The 15,799-nt window shown below is 45.4% G+C and overlaps 1 protein-coding gene across 26 annotated transcripts in view; it reads right to left on the bottom strand.

The window, feature by feature from the left end:
* The window catches only part of CACNA1C (calcium voltage-gated channel subunit alpha1 C), a gene marked incomplete at its 5' end in the record, with an annotated part of 581,859 nt that overhangs the window by 139,706 nt on the left and 426,354 nt on the right, over positions 1–15,799 (bottom strand). For 17 of the 26 annotated variants that reach the window (XM_080914145.1, XM_080914122.1, XM_080914131.1 and 14 more), the window contains 2 exons: positions 1,841–1,944; positions 11,237–11,433. In XM_080914145.1, coding sequence (XP_080770271.1) covers positions 1,841–1,944; positions 11,237–11,433 — 301 coding nt within the window. Of the gene's footprint in view, positions 1–1,840; positions 1,945–2,243; positions 2,348–11,236; positions 11,434–15,799 lie in introns of all 26 variants that reach the window. The other 9 variants (XM_080914120.1, XM_080914140.1, XM_080914139.1 and 6 more) reach the window with 2 other exon arrangements.

Here is a 15,799-nt window from a genome sequence, read left to right as displayed (position 1 = left end):
GTGCGTGTGTGTGTGTGTGTGTGTGTGTGTGTGTCTGTCTGTCTGTCTGTCTCTGTGTGTGTGTAGCTCTGGGCTACACTACAACCAGATTTATTCAATGCAGATCTAGAAGACAGTGATAAGAAAACAGGATCCAAACTAAGCCTTCAGGCCCAAGTCTGCTGATTGCCAAAAAAAGTGACATGTCTTGGCTCAAGTTACTCATCTTTAAAAGTCAAAACAGTCTGCTTCTGAGCGCTGACGGTATACTAGTCCTGTGCCTAGTATTTTGCATGGACATTCCTCTCCCTTCTACAGTGACAGCCACCTATGCGCTGATGTTATCTTCATTTTCCGACATGGAAAACAGAGATTTCAAAAGATGAGGTTGCCAGACCTTGTGCATCCAGACCTTGTGCATAGAGCTAGGATAGCCAAATTCCTGTCTTGAAAAGGGGATAATGAGTTTGATTCTCTTCCAATGCTGTCAGTGAGATCCATGTATAAACAGCGGGCCATTTTCTTGTGTTGGAAGGAGCAACCCCTCCTCCACACACAACCTCCAGGCAGCTAACCAGGTGCTTATATATGACTCCACCCCCTGCTCTCCTTGATAAAAGGTGAGGAGTGAGATAGGAGGAAGTTCTTTCCTTCTATCTGCTGCAGTCTGGACCCTTTGCCCTGACAATGGTGAGAGATAGCATTGCCCACTCTGCACCGAAAGCAGCCTCTTTCCTTCCTCTTGAACTGCCTCTAAGCAGGAAATCCCCGAGTGCCCAGGAAAACAGTTGGCCCGTCCAAGCAGAGCAGAAACAGATCCCCTGCCTCCCACTATACCAAAGTCAGTAGGCGAGTCCCCTATAGAGGACCAGAGGGTCACCAGGAGCATTTAAGGTGTCAGGTCTTGGCATGGCTGGCATGAGCTAGTGAAAAATGGGTGGCTGAGGAGACACCCCAGGTCTCTGTCCTGAGAAGGTAGCCATCTTTTGGGTCTTAATGCCCCAGCCAGGAGTCATTCTTTTCCTTCAAATTACATCTGAGCAAGGGTTGAAAACAGGTAGGTTTGTGTTTGTGGCCATCTAGATAAACTGGAAGGAGAATGAATTGTGCCTCATCTTTAACCTCATAATAACCTGTGGCTTTAAATAGTTATGTGCTCTTTGCAATCAGAAAAGTAAATATCGATGATGGGCTGTTGTCCTTGAAATGAGAATTATTTAGTATTTGCACATATATGTATGTGTGCGTGCACGCACAAGCACACACACACACACACACACACACACACACACACACAGCCATGGAGTTTTGTCTGTCTTTGGTTTTGACAATGCTGGGATGGAACACTGAGAGTCTATGTGATGCAAGTACCACTGAGCTATCCTACCATTTTTCTTCTGTTTTAAACCAAACTTTTCCTTCTGTGTCCTGTTTACTCAATAAAAGTGATTTGAAGCCTGTATTTGCTTTCAGATGATAGTTGGCTCATGAGATCAGGCCAGCATGTTTTTCAAAGGGCACTATGAGTGCTGTGTGCACATGAACCTTCTTTCAGATTCCTTCTATAAAGTTATCCCCACTCAAGGCACTTTGTGTGCTGCTCCTTAGCCTGCCTAGCTGGGGGCTGGGAAGGTCTTGGTCTGTGTGGTGGGATAGGGGTGGAACCCGGTGTCTCTGATGAGTTAACTCCCCTCCATCCGACCCTCCACACAGTCAGGCCAAAGACCTTCACTTTAAGGCTCCTGAGTGACCCTTGATCCCAGGTTCATCAGAGCCAGAAACAGAATAGTGCCAGGAATAGCAGAGAGAATAAAATAAAAATTAATGGAAAAATCAAGACCATTTCCTTGGTCCTGCTTACCCGCTAAGAACACCGAGAACCAAGTTAAGTACAAAAAATGACCCTATGATGATTAGTGTTACAAAATAGATCCAGGGCCAGTCCCTTCCTACGGCATCATTGACCTGGAAGAATGGAATGATAGTTAGTCAGGCACACACAGCAACCGAGCATGGCCAAGCACCAGCCACCGGCTCCCCAGCGCTGAGCTGAGCAGCGTGGGACCCAGGATCCTCAAGGTGCAACTCAGAGGCTAAAGCGCCTGTGCAGCCAATGGTCAGAATCTGTTCTTGTATGGAGATTTTTTCCCCCGTTTTCCTGGGCCTGTTAGGGTCCTGTCTTTGAGGATTCTGCATTGAACGCAGTGGAATCTGGGACCTTGCTCGGCTGCGTTGTAAAGAAGACACAGAAGTGGTCAGCTTACCCGCTCAAAACACCGAGAACCAGATTTAGAACGAAAAAGGATCCAAAGATGACCAGACTGACAAAATACACCCAGGGCAACTCATAGCCCATAGCGTCTTGCATCTGGAAAGATGAAGGAGAGTTAGGACAGAGCAAGCAAAGTGAAGGGCAAGACAGACAGACAGACAGAGAGTGTGAACAGATCCACAGGAGGCAAAACGGCTGAATTGGTCTTTTGTTAAGGGACCAGGAGCTGCCACTGTCTTTGGCTTCATTCCTATTCAAAATCCTTCCCTATAATCTTGACTGAGCATCAGAGTCTAGAGAGCTGGGGTGGGGGTCTTGCTGTTCTATTTTCTAGAAAAGGAATAGTTTTCCAGTGCACTTCCTACACACTTGTCTATGAAGGTGGGCCGCTTTACAAAACATTTTTTTTTCCAATCCTGGAATCATTGGGTTTAGCCCATTTGGGCTTTTGTGGCCATTAAGTCTTAAGATGTACCCTGAGCTGGGCTGACCTTGGGCTGTGAAAAAGGCCCAACTTTACTGACAGGGCTGGAGACTGAGGTTCACATCACAAGAGAACAGGATCTTTCTGGAGTCTGGGACATAGAGGCTTGACCTCAGTCCCTCGCCAGCCAGTGGGCCAGGAAAGGCAGCTTTCTACTGGCTGACACCACAGCCCAGATCGAAGAGGTACTTAGCCTGTAACTATTGGATCGATGAGGACACTCCGGCAAGTCACAGACCCCTGTGGGAACTGGAAAGAGTGAGAGACAGAATGGAGACAATGGGTGGTCCCTCTGGGCTAAGGAGGCTTTGCTATGAGCATCCCTTCAGAACTCCTGTCCACTGACTCCCATCCGCTTCCCACTGCCCCTTCAAGTGTCTGTCCCACATTCCCTATACTTCAGGCAGGAAGGAGTGTGAAGAAGACATGTCACGGGGCAGCATTTCTACTAAAGAGGAAATACATTCCGATTCAGCTCCTCAAATCTGCTTCTGACATTTTCCAAGCACTTCTGGGTTATAAGAAGTGAGCCCCGAGGTAGTCTTGGGTAAACCAACTTGTGAAACTCTAGATTCCAAAGGTACCGGCTTCTTGACTGACTCTCATCAGCCATGGTCAAAAGTGTGGCTTCAAGAGCCAGCATCACGAGTTGCTTGTTTAGAAATGCCGTGCTCCATCTTACCCCAGAGCTCTGGCCTCTTCAACCCACTTTTACAAGCACTAGGGGTTGACTGATGTAGAATCCTCGACAGAGCTTGTGGACCCTGGTCGGTATCATCATTTTTAGGTTACCAATTGTATCTGGAAGGACAGGATTGTGCATCTTCAGTACACGGGCCCTAAGATGTCCCATGCTGGGAAGATCGGCAGCAACCCATCTAAGTAGATCCCTGCACCTCGTCTTCAAGCCTGGGAGTTCAGTGTAGTTCGCACATCTACATTATGGCTGACGTCATGGACACCCCAAGCGATTTTCCTGGGGAGAAATAAAACTCGACAACTGCTGCCTCGATCTGCTTTCTTTCTTTGTTCCTTGATTGAGTTGTAGATGTGTTGTTTTCTGTGTGATCAGATTAAAGGTAGAGAAGCACTCACAGATGCTGCTCCGAGTGGTTTGCTGTTCCAGTTAGAGATCTTGTACAAGAACTGAGCGCGTTGTCTCATTGGTTTGACCTGAGTCGGTGAGGGAGAGTTCCCCCACGGACGTCCACACTGTAGGGCGAGTCAATTTAACCATGTGTTGGCCATTTCCATTCCTATGTGCCCTGCTCTAGTTTCCCATAGCATTTATCACTTCATGACTGTGTGGGTTCCTTGTGGGTCACAATCTACTGTCTTATAGGCTGTAGTGTGGTTTCATGAGCACAGAAGGCTTTGGTTTGTTTGGGTCCCTGGTGAATTCCATGTACCAGGGGCAGTGTCTCGCTTTTGATAGGTACTCAGGTAATGTCTGAGTTGGACTGATGAATTTAAAAGTAGGCTCTGTACTATACATAGGAAGCCTTTGCTAGCTGGGAACATATATATATGTATGTATGTATGTATGTATGTATATATGTATGTATGTATGCATGCACATATGTATGTATGTATGTATGCATACATGTATGTATGTATGTATGCCTGCAGTTGTTTGAGGGCATAAGAAGTGGAAATGCAGGGAATAGAGAAGACTTCTGGCTGAGGCTGCAGAAGCAAGGGCCATTTCAGTCAGGGCAGTGTGGACTTTGCACACTGGAGTCACTGACAGCAGAGGGCGCTATAGATCAGGAAGAAAGTCCAGAGTCTAATGACCCTGTGGTAGCAGCTAAACCCCAACCTCTGAGGGACTTGGCCATTGTTAGAACCATGTTCACAGCTGTAAAGCCTTCCTGGCCATGGAACAGGGGTTAAGAGTCAGTAGTATATCAAAGAAAGCAGCAGTGGCTGGCAGAGGTGGGGCAGTCAGCCTTCATGTGGATTCTCTTCCCGGGGCCCTTCTTGGACTAGGAGGAGTTTGCTGAGCCCAAAGTGCAAAGGAAACCGGACTGGTGGGACTAGAACTAGTTGTTTGGTTTGTCTCTAGGCCAGGGAGAGGGAAGCAAAAGCAATCAACACAAGAAATAAAGGTGAAATAGGACCAGAAAGAGAGGCAAGGGAGCCCTGTACGCAGTCATGCAGCTTTGCCAGGCCAGGGCCTGCGCATGCCCTGTGACATGGGGAGAGGCCTTCTGCCTACTCACATAGCATCCATATTTATTCACCACGTGCTTGATGTGGGATGTGTAAGATGTGGGTGTTGTGCTGGACTTGAGATTGCAGTAAAGCAACCGCAGCTGGGGCGCTAGGCAAGGGACGAAGCTTTGGGGAACCTGGACCTTAAGAAATGGGTGTCTTTCTGGCTTCTCCTCTTCAATTACTTGCTAACATAGATCAGAAATGGAAGCAGGCTCTTCCTTTCCCTACAAGTGGGTGGTTCTCAACCTGTGATTGTGACCCCTTTGGGGGTTTGAACAATCTTTTCTCATCTCTAAGACCATGGGAAAACACAGACATAAACATTATAATTCATGACAGTAACAAAATTAGAGTTGTGAAGTAGCAACAAAATAGTTTTATGGTTGTGTGTGTGTGTGGGGGGGGGGTCACCACAACCTGAGGAACTTTACTAAAGGCTCTCATGAAGGTTGGGAACCACTGGTCTCAGCACTGCTGTCTAGTTTAGGGGGAGTGTGGAGAACGGGAAAAGCTGGTGAGAATAATAGACTCTCACCAGACACAGAACTTGGCACCATCCAGCACAGCGCCACCCTGCAGAGCCCATACCCAGCGTCTGCTTTACTAAGCTACTCTAATAACTTTTCTGGCTTTGGCTGCATCAACCCCAAAGGACAGAAGGTAATTTGGTTCGTTAAGAGCACTGTGCCTTTACTTATTCCATGGAACGGGTGGGGACAGGGGCTCCAGTAGGTGTTGGCATGCTCTCTGCAGCTGGGGTCTCTGAGCAGAGCTGCCTCCAGTGCCTGGGCAGACAGTAAGTCAGAGGAAGGGCTAGTGGCCTCCTCTAGCTTCCTTAGAATTGATGTCTTCCCCCAAAACAGTACTCCAGGCTGCACAAGCCCTCTTGCTTTAGAGGTTCCCTTGGGTTCTTCATTAGCCTATGGGCCCTTTCCTCTGGGTCACATAAGACAAGATCACTTAGTTTCATCAAGGACTTTGGTGGATAGAACAAGAGATCTAAAGACCATGGGTCTGTAAAAAGCCAGGGTTAGAAAGAGGAAAGTAAAGGTTTCCATATCCAGTACCAGATTTCTGCTTTGGTTCCTTTCTTGGCTATGGGATAGGTATTTTAGGGGTTCAACACAGGTGAGGGGGTGGGAACAGGTGAAGACCAATCAAAGACATTTCTTGGGCATCTTGACCCATAATGTCTGAGCGGACAGCCATCGGAAGGAGATCCTGCAGTCTGAAAAGAAAGCACCCTTTGTTCGCCCCTCCTGCTCTAGACCACCTACTTTCAGGGCAGACTGGGTAGAGAGTACACAGTGATGGCTTTCTTTAAAGCAAGGTGATGCTGGAGTAATATGGTCATCATCTCCAATCTGGGGATGAGATTTACCCTGAGGAAAGTAATAAAGGCTCATCAAAAAGGGACCCAGCTTGCTGTCACCCTTATCTGGTGATGAAAACACAGATGGTCTCCTCAAGCCACTGGTAGAAGGTTTTGGGTTTGTAACAGCAAGAGCTCTGTAGCTTTCCAAAAGAAGGCAGGGGGCATCATGGTTCCTCATGTCCAAAGTTCGCAGCATTCGGGACCCCAGACCTGAAACTATGTTGGCATTTTCTTTACTGAAACAAACATAGAACCTTCCTATTTAACCAACACTGGACAAAGAATACCAAAGACCCATCTGAAACTAGCATCTAACTGGGTGGAAGGGCCCCTGCCTTATACTTTCAAATCCACTAGAACCTCTTCCTTGAGGGGAGGGGAGGCAATACCTTCACCATGGACATCTCAAAGCCTCTTTGATCCAAGGTGATTTCCATGAGTTTTCACATCATGTGTACCCTCTCCTCACCACAAGCTCTGAGGATCTAGACTAGATGGTTTCCACAAATACAAAGGCCATTACCCACCAAGGGCTATTGACTCTTGATGACCTATGCTGCCTGGAATATAAATATCCACCACAGGGGTCACAGGGTAAGAGGCAAGTTGAATCCTGTCCCAGCCCTGTGCAGCTACCCATTCTTGGCTGAAAATTCCCCAGGCAGTAACAGAAGATGTTCATTTAGGTGGGAGAAAACTGATCCTATCGGCCAGGAAAGCCAGAAACAAAACTGCGCATTCAAATGACCCATGTAAGCAGATGGGCTGAGGTCCTGACCTCGTGGGGAAGGTATGAGCAGAGAGAGTGATATCCTGGTCTGATTGCCATGTTGGGAACAGCTGAGTCACAGTGGGAATGGCTGCTAGCAGGGATATGGTCCTAGATGGTGCCTGGTACTGTATCCCACCTGCACATCGAGCAAGAACATGGGGGGGGGTGCCCCAGTACTTTCTTGGGTTTGTTAAGAAACTGAAACATATTTCACTCCAACATCTAAAGCTGCTAATGAATACTTTCCCAAGATATGGGTATCCATTCTATGGTTTCTTGTCAAGCCTCAGGACCAAAACTCCCAGGTCCCCCAGAGTGGTCAGTTTCCTATACAACCTTGCAATTCTATCAGGGAGCTATACTCCTTGTAAATACTGCATGCCTTATATTCTCAACTCCAGGTATGCGGGGCACATTCTTTTCTGTCTCCTACCCCATGCCGTCCCCGCTTCTGGGAACATAAAAATGCTCAACAAATTTATGTTAAATTGAATTATTGGACTGCAAGAATTCATCTAATGTGAGTAAAATGAATGAAATGAGTGAATGGCTGTATGTATGTATGTATGATGTATGTATGTATGTATGATGTATGTATGTATGTATGATGTATGTATGTATGCATGTATATATGATGTATGTATGTATGTATGATGTATGTATGTGTGTATGTATGATGTATGTATGTATGTATGTATGTATGTATGTATGTATGATGTATGTATGTATGTATGTATGTATGATGTATGTATGTATGTATGTATGTATGTATGTATGTATGTATGAGTGAGCAAGCAGTTGAAGGCTCTGGGAGAGGCTCATTCTCTTCATTACCATGTTTGTAACCCTCCAGAATATTGTTTAGGTGGCAGATTCTCTGTGTTAGGCTGCTATTTGGTTCAAAGGTTAAAATAAAAATAAAATCCCACATCTGAAAGAAGATAAGAAAATTGATGGGGATGTTATTTGACCCTAGATTCTTCCTTCTCTTCTCTCTTCCTTCCTTCCTTCCTTCCTTCCTTCCTTCCTTCCTTTCTTTCTTTCTTTCTCTCTTCCTTTCTTTCTCTCTTCCTTTCTTTCTTTCTCTTTCTTTCTTTTCTTCTTCTTCTTCTTCTTCTTCTTCTTCTTCTTCTTCTTCTTCTTCTTCTTCTTCTTCTTCTTCTTCTTCTTCTTCTTCTTTCTTCCTCCTCCTCTTTCATCCTTCTTCCTTTTTAAAAAAAATCCTTCTTCCTTCTTCTTCTCCCCTCCTCTCCTCCTTGTCTGTGTTACTTTTGACACTTGGGCATTCTGGGAGAATATGGAGAGGCTTTGGTTTAGAGAGTGATTTCCTAAGAAACTACATGGAAGCCTGAGATTTAGTTTAGTTTCTTTTCTGTAGAAGCTTCTATACAGCTGTTTAGATGTTTAAGATGAACCCAGTTCTGAGGGTTCCATTCATTGCTACACAGAGGCGTCTCTGTTACTTCTCTCTAGGTCCACTAGACTTAAACTTCCCACTTGAGGGGAAATACATCTTTCTGAGAAGAAGGCCAATATCCTATATTCCATGGAAACTAGCTAAAACTGGCTCAAATGCAACAGGATCCTAGTAGCACTGTGGCAATCCAGCTAGTTCCATTTTGAGGGCTTCAAACTCAAACTTGCATCCCAACAGCTTGGGGAACTTTCTCTGTGGACAATAAGTTCCTGGCCAGGGACTAGTAGAGACAGCTCTGAGGAATTTTATACCTTTGATGCTAAAACATTTTGATATCTGAATCTCTGGGTTAGTGATATAAGCCTAGAGTCGAGGAGGAGGATTGCCTAAGGGAACAAAAGGAGTGAGAAAGAGAATAGAAAATGAAATGGCCATAGAAAGGTCAAAGTAATTAGAGGAATTGTCTGACAGCAGGAGCACTGAGCTAAGAGGTGCCTCCATCATGAATAACCACTAGGAAGCACAGTATCAGTGTGTGTGTGTGTGTGTGTGTGTGTGTGTGTGTGTGTGTATGTGTGTGTATGTGTGCTCCAGTGAGCGTGTGTGCTTGCAACACATACTCACATGCACACACAACTCATATATGCACACATGTGCATCACACAATCTGTTTGTTTCAGAAAGATGCTGGGATGTCAAAGTGAGGCACATCCCAAGAGCCTGGAGTCCCTTCACCTCTGACAAGTTTTCTGTCCCCAGTCTGAGCTCCATCACACCCCCGGGAAAGAAGGTACAACACAGCTGTTGGAAATTGGTAGTTACTGTTGTGTGATTCTGCACAGTCCCCACTCTGGCTGTCACGATGACAGCATCTTAGGGTCACATCTGGCTGGTGTGGTATCAATGACTTTCAGTGAGGGAGAGGGAGGGAATGATGAAGGAAGATCAGAAAAGTACACCAGGGCTGTCAGCAAAGTAAATTATACACATTCCCCCAAGCCTGCACCTGCACCTACAGCAGGCTTTTCCACGGTGGCTGAAGCAGGGGCTGAGATTCACAGGCTGAGACTCTGGAGCCCACATGGTCTGTGGTCCTGCCTATTTGCCAAGACCTTTTTGTCCATGGCTCATCAGGGCAGAAATGAATAAGTCCTTCAGGCAAAGTAGAAGGAATAGTTAGGGCCACCTAGGATGGTGACCTGCTCTACTAAATAAAAGAATTTGCCCAACTATAGAAAATTCAAATTTCATCTCACTGTCTTTCAAATTATACACCACCAGCTTTCTTGTCAAGAGCAAGCCTTACAATGGTCCCCGCTGTTTCATTTTAGTTTAGGGTCAATCGGATGACAACCGTTGTTGCCCGATGACAGCATATGAACACACCAACCCTGCTATAGCACAGGCTTCATTGTTTCTCAGCTCGGAATCTCATCTGTTCTACAGACAGAACTGGATCTTAGGCCTCACCAAATCCTCAGCATCTCAAACGCCCAAGCTCATGAGGACTCAGTAAACATTTATTTGCTGGGAACTAGGTAGAGAGAGGTAGGGAGAGTAGTCCTTTAGAGAGAGGTCCAAACTTCCCAGCATCACTGGACTCTGACATGCTAAGAGTGATGTCAAGGCTGGGAAGGGAAAGGCTATTTGGGAGACAGCACATGGCAACAGTGGGAAATTACATCTCCGTATGGTTACAAAGCTGCCTCGGAATCTGGGGGAAGTGAGCACTTCTCTTGGCCTTGCCTCTCTGGCAACCATGCTTGGGACACTCCCTTCCTTCTCACTCTTCCTGCTCTGGTTTTCAGACAGGAGTACGCAGTCTCTTAAATGTTTTCACCAGAGCTGAATGGATTTGATGATCTGACAAACTTGGGAATGGTGATATTTTCAAGACTGGTAGCATGCTTCATTTGCCCAAATTCTGAAGAGCAATGCTGGATTCTGGCAAGTCTCATGCAGAAGTGGAAAACACCAACCTCGAAAATGGTATTTTCTGTGTTTTTTTTTTTTTTTTTTTTTTTTAACAAATAATGGACTTGACTCAGCCAGAAGGAAGACAGCTAAAATATGGTATGCACATTGACTGGCAGGCACTTCAGGGGCTCAAAGGTGGCAAAGCAGTGGTGGCTTATGAGGGGCATTCTAAATATGCACCATACAGTAAGCAGAGCCTCTATCTGACAATGAAAGAGACTTTGATGGAGTGGTCTAATATGTTAAGACTAAAACGAGAGTTAAACGTAAAAGCATACCACATGGCTACACAATTCAATACAAAACCAGTTTTCTTTACACCGTCTCCTTCTAGATCAGCCCTAGCTTTCCTCTGAGTAGTATTCTGCCTTAGCTTTCTTTTAGGTAAGAGGCAGAAAAAGGTTAAGAGCAGAAAGAAGTTTACAGCAGGAAGAGGAGCTGGATGGAGCCCTTATTTCAGGTGTAGCCCGGTTCATCTGCACAGCGTAAGCTGTACACCAGTGATCCGTACTGTGGTGGGTCAGCTAAAGATGACCCTCACTCAAGGGAGGGAAACCTTGCAGATGTGGACACGTTATGTTTTGTTTCTCAGGAAAACCCTGGAACAAATCAAAGGCATTCATCAATCACCCCTCTCAGCTTATGTGGGCATGTGTAACCAATATCATGGGAGGGAAGGTGAGGAGTTGAGACAGGCCTCTGGCCCTCCATGCACCCACCCTCTGAGTGCCCAGTCTGCGTACCCAGTACAGCACGTCTGTCCAGCCCTCCATGGTGATACACTGGAACACCGTCAGCATGGCGAAGGCGAAGTTGTCGAAGTTGGTGATGCCGTGCTTGGGCCCATCCCACCCAGGCTTGCACACGGTCCCGTTCTGACACTGTCGCCCATGGCCTGTCTCCAAAGCACAAGGGGAAGGATCCTCTTCTGCTGGAACATCTCCATCACCAAGGCAACAGGAGACGGAAGGAGGGAAGGAGGGGTAATGATGGGCAGAGAATGAAGAAAAGACGTTAGAGAGAAAAGTTAACAGGGTAAGGCCGACGAGCACCCACAGTAGTAATCACACACACACATTTCGGTTAGTGCCCTCACATGGGGATTAAAACCACGGGAGGCCAGTCATTCATCCCAGGGCCACAATGATGCAGGTCAGTATTTTCAACCAAATGTTGTGAACACTGCATTTTAACCACAATTGATTTCACAGACACTAAGGTATTGTCCCCTCTGGCATAGCATAGCAGGCCATCCAAGTGGCCAATCAGAAAGTGATAACGGCGCATCAGTCTCAAGTGTAAATTGTTCTGAAAAACAGAAGACGACGTAAGGAACTCAGGTCTGGGAAACTGAGGGTCTTATCTAGCTGCTGTAGAAAGTCTCGGCAATGACAAACAGAAGACCGTGTTTGAACAAACAATTGCTTTTGACAACAGCGACATGTAACTCCAGAGAGAGTCTGCCTGTGCTCCTTCCTTTAGAGATAATAAGATGCCCAGAATCCTCCCTTCTTTTACAAGGACCCAAACCATCACAGGGTGATTATTTGGCCCATGGGACACAAGCTCTTTATGGAAGATGACTGGCTAGATGTTTGTTGGCATCAATGACTTTCCAATTGAAACTGTTTACTCTCAAGAAAAAAAGAAGGGCACAGAAATGTTAACCCTTGGCTGTGATAGGCTTCTTAGGAGAACAGAGGTGAGTGCTGTGGTTGAAAGTGTGTGTCAGTATCTTCCTAGGGACAGCAGTGACACCTATCACTTCTTCCTCTACGTCACCTCCAATGAGCCCTATGTGCTTGTAGTCCGTGCTTGTAATCCATGCTTCCTTCTGTCCCCAACTTGGAACAAGCTGATTTGTTCTCTGTCTTCATAGCTTGCCTTTCCTTTAAGATTCCTATAAATACAGTCACATGCGGAGACACCTTCGTATGCCCATTCCTCCTTGATCCTTCTTTAAGCACAGTGCTTCTGGGTTCAAGCACACTGCTGCATTTTGGCCTGGTCTGCTCCTTTTTATTACTGAGCAGTGTGTTCATCCATTCTCCAGATGATAGACATCTGGCTCACTCCCAGCCTTTGGACTGTTCAGAATAAAGTTGCTTCCTGGCTTATTTTCTGCCCAGTGCTATGTTCAGTGACCAAGGGGACAGGTCTAGGTCACTGATGTCTCAACTACCTGAGGGTAACAAGTATCCATGCCACATTCTTATTCACGGTCTGGCATCCAGCGGCTACATGGTAAGGTAGCTGAACTGAGCTGCCCCTAGTTACAACATTTTATGACTTTAAAAACTGTCAGATTTTTAGAGATGTGAATTTAATGCTGTTGAAAGAAGAGAGGTGAAAGTTATTTTCAAACCTAAATAATATGTTAAAAATAGCAAAGCAAAGCACCTAAAAAATGAGAGTTGAGAAACAAGAAGAAACAGGAACCAAATAAATCATTAATTCCATTCTTACACTGGAACCAGCTTTGTAGAGTCAGGAGGGTGGACAGAAGAGATGATGAAAAGATGAAGGGGAACTTGCATTCCTACTGCGTTCTATAATTCTATTTATCTGCAGCATAAAGATGTCAGTTATCTATTTACAACGTGGCTCCTAGACTGACCGTCTGTCCTGCATCTTCTGTTCCTCAAACAGTAGACATAAAGAAGGTGGGTGGTCCTGCCCAAACCAGCTCTTACTGCTCACAGGAAGGACCTGCTCAGAGAATCTACAGATATATATCTATTAGCAGAAAAGGACACCGAGGGGCAGTGATCTCATGGATAAAGAAAGGAAGGGAATGAGCTTTGGGAAGAACATCCACAAGCTCAAAGGTGGCTATGCTATTTTAAATCCTCCCTGAACAATAATGAAAAAAAATCACAGAACAATTAAGAAGCAGCGATGATCCAGTAAAAATAGGTATCTATAAAAAGGAGCCCTTGAAAAAAATGTGAACCCACAGATCACCAGGTCCTAGTGACATGCACCTCAGGGCAAGGAAAATAAACATAACCATAAAGATGTACTGGCTTTCTTCCAAAGAGTCAGAGGTCCTAGGGAGAGAAATAGAAATGTGAGGACGAGGTAATAAAGCCATGTGGGCTATATGTTTCAGAACGAAATTGTAGAAGGTAGTCGGTGCAGAAAGATCAAACTAAGTCTTCGGTAAAATAAAGGAGATTTTAGAAATGGTCTCAACTTCAGCAAAAAGCAGAATCCTAGGGGAACTTGCAGCAGGGTTCCAAACCACCAAGACAACAGCAATTACATTTTTAGATCTCAACTTGAAGGCAAAATAGAATGTGATTTCATTGCTAGGTTTAGCCAACAAATTCTGTGCCAGTCTCAGGGGTAATTACTGTGCTGGGGAGAGCTACCAAGAGCCCTGGCTCCAGATTCACTGGACAGATGGGACACCCAGAAACAAAAGGTATTGGCATATGGCACTTTATCTGCTGAGCAGCCAGGAGGGATATCTTGCAGTTGCTGGAGAGATTGGGAGAAAACAGCCTCTTCCAAGACAATCACCATTGGACACTGGACATAGAAAGACTAGACTAAAGACAGAACAATAACACCTAGGCAGGCCAAAGCTTTCTTGCAGGGATCTTACAAGGAACATGGATTAAAAAATTTAGAAGGATATGAAATTCAGTCTGTGAAATAACATTAGAGTTTAAAAGGAAGAATGGAACTATAACAAAGACTTGCTAAGCTTTTGTAAAAGCTACGTATGGCAGGAAATATTTTAGTGTCTAAACTCTAAACAAAAACAACACATGTTCTAAAAAACCCTCAAACCCACTGATGCTGGGCCTGAGGGGTTTGTGGACTGCTTCCTATCGTATTGGTAGAAATGAGACCAGACTTCCATGGGTTCTCCCTCTTCCTCAGTGAGAATACTGTGAGGTTCCCTCAGTGGGAACCAAATGGCGTTCTTTTGGGAGAAGCTAGAAAACTCTGGGCTGTAGGCAGACAGTCGGAGGAGGAAGGGAAGTGGGAACTTCAATTGCTTTGTTCTAGATCAAGGCTGCTGCAGCCAGCAAACTTTTCTCCATAGTGGCTTTCTGAGGGGACATTACTCTCATTGGCCGATATCCTGGCTTATTGGGTTTCCACCTAGGAGACTAACTGGCCTTTGAGGCTATAGGATGGAGATGAAACTCATCACAAAAATGATAAGAGCACTGTGGAAGGGTGCCTGAGAAAGCTCAGGTGATTGTCTTGGCCTTGTTTACTATCAAGGCAAGGATGACCTTAAGCTGTCCCTTCCAGAAGTTGAAGACAACTTAGCTCTTCTTCCAAAAGGAGCCAAAAAAAAAAAAAAAAAAAAACCCTCTGGAGATGTCTTTTCACAGGGCCTCTCTGAGTACCCTAGAAAGAGGTCATCATTTTCTTGTCATTTGGAGCCACAGAGGGCTGGTAACAAACTCTGTGACTGTGACAATTATTCAAGGCTGCATTTTGCTCACAGCCTTGCAGGACCCTCACCAGAAGAAGAGATATGTCTGGCACCTTCCCTTTAAGATGGCAGAGGTGACTAAAAGGTTTTAAGCAGCTACCAGTGGCTTTGTGGCATAGCAGCATTTGATGGCATGGTACAGTCGCTGTCTTTGGTTCATGACAGAACCCCTCCCTGTTTCACTGGTGAGTGTCACACCACTGATCACTGCCAAACTGATGGGGAATCATGGAGATTCTGTCCCTCTGCCACATTTTGAAGAGTCTGGGTCCAGCGGACCACAGATTATGTAGCATAACTGCATAAGTTTCGATAGTAAGTTCTGAGAGCACTCCAACCAAGCTGGACTGTTATCTTAAGTTACTAGCTTGGCAATAGCTACAGATCAGTTGAAAGGAAAATAAGGATTTGCATTAAAGGGAGACAACTGATCATTATGTTGGCTGATCTTCTCTAAGTAAGGTTGATGTCTTTGACTTTTAGTGGAAGGCAGGAACTTGCTCTTCCTATTAAAAAGTATCTATCAACTAACATCTTAAATTGTCACCCAATTTACACCGTTATAACTTAAGTAACTTGAAAATTCTCAAGGGTGAATAATTTATCTGAAACATAATTTCTTTAAAAAGTAAAAATAAGATGATTCTGTAAATACAGACTCATGGGCACTGTTTGTCTTACTGGTGACTGTGTGACAATGAGCAGCCTCACAGAAGCCATTAGGCTGCCTGGTCACAGCACCCTTTGTCTACCAGGTGGTGATGCTGGCTTACGGGCTGGTGCCACCATCACCCACTGCACCCAACTTGCAGCTTGGGCTACGTGGGTCTGGAAAGATACAGAGGAC

This window comes from Micromys minutus, assembly GCF_963924665.1.
Source record: "Micromys minutus genome assembly, chromosome: 3".
Classification (NCBI taxonomy): Eukaryota; Metazoa; Chordata; class Mammalia; order Rodentia; family Muridae; genus Micromys; species Micromys minutus.
The sequence above is the reverse complement of the archived record's forward strand: the minus strand, read 5'-3'. Positions and strand labels throughout refer to the sequence as shown.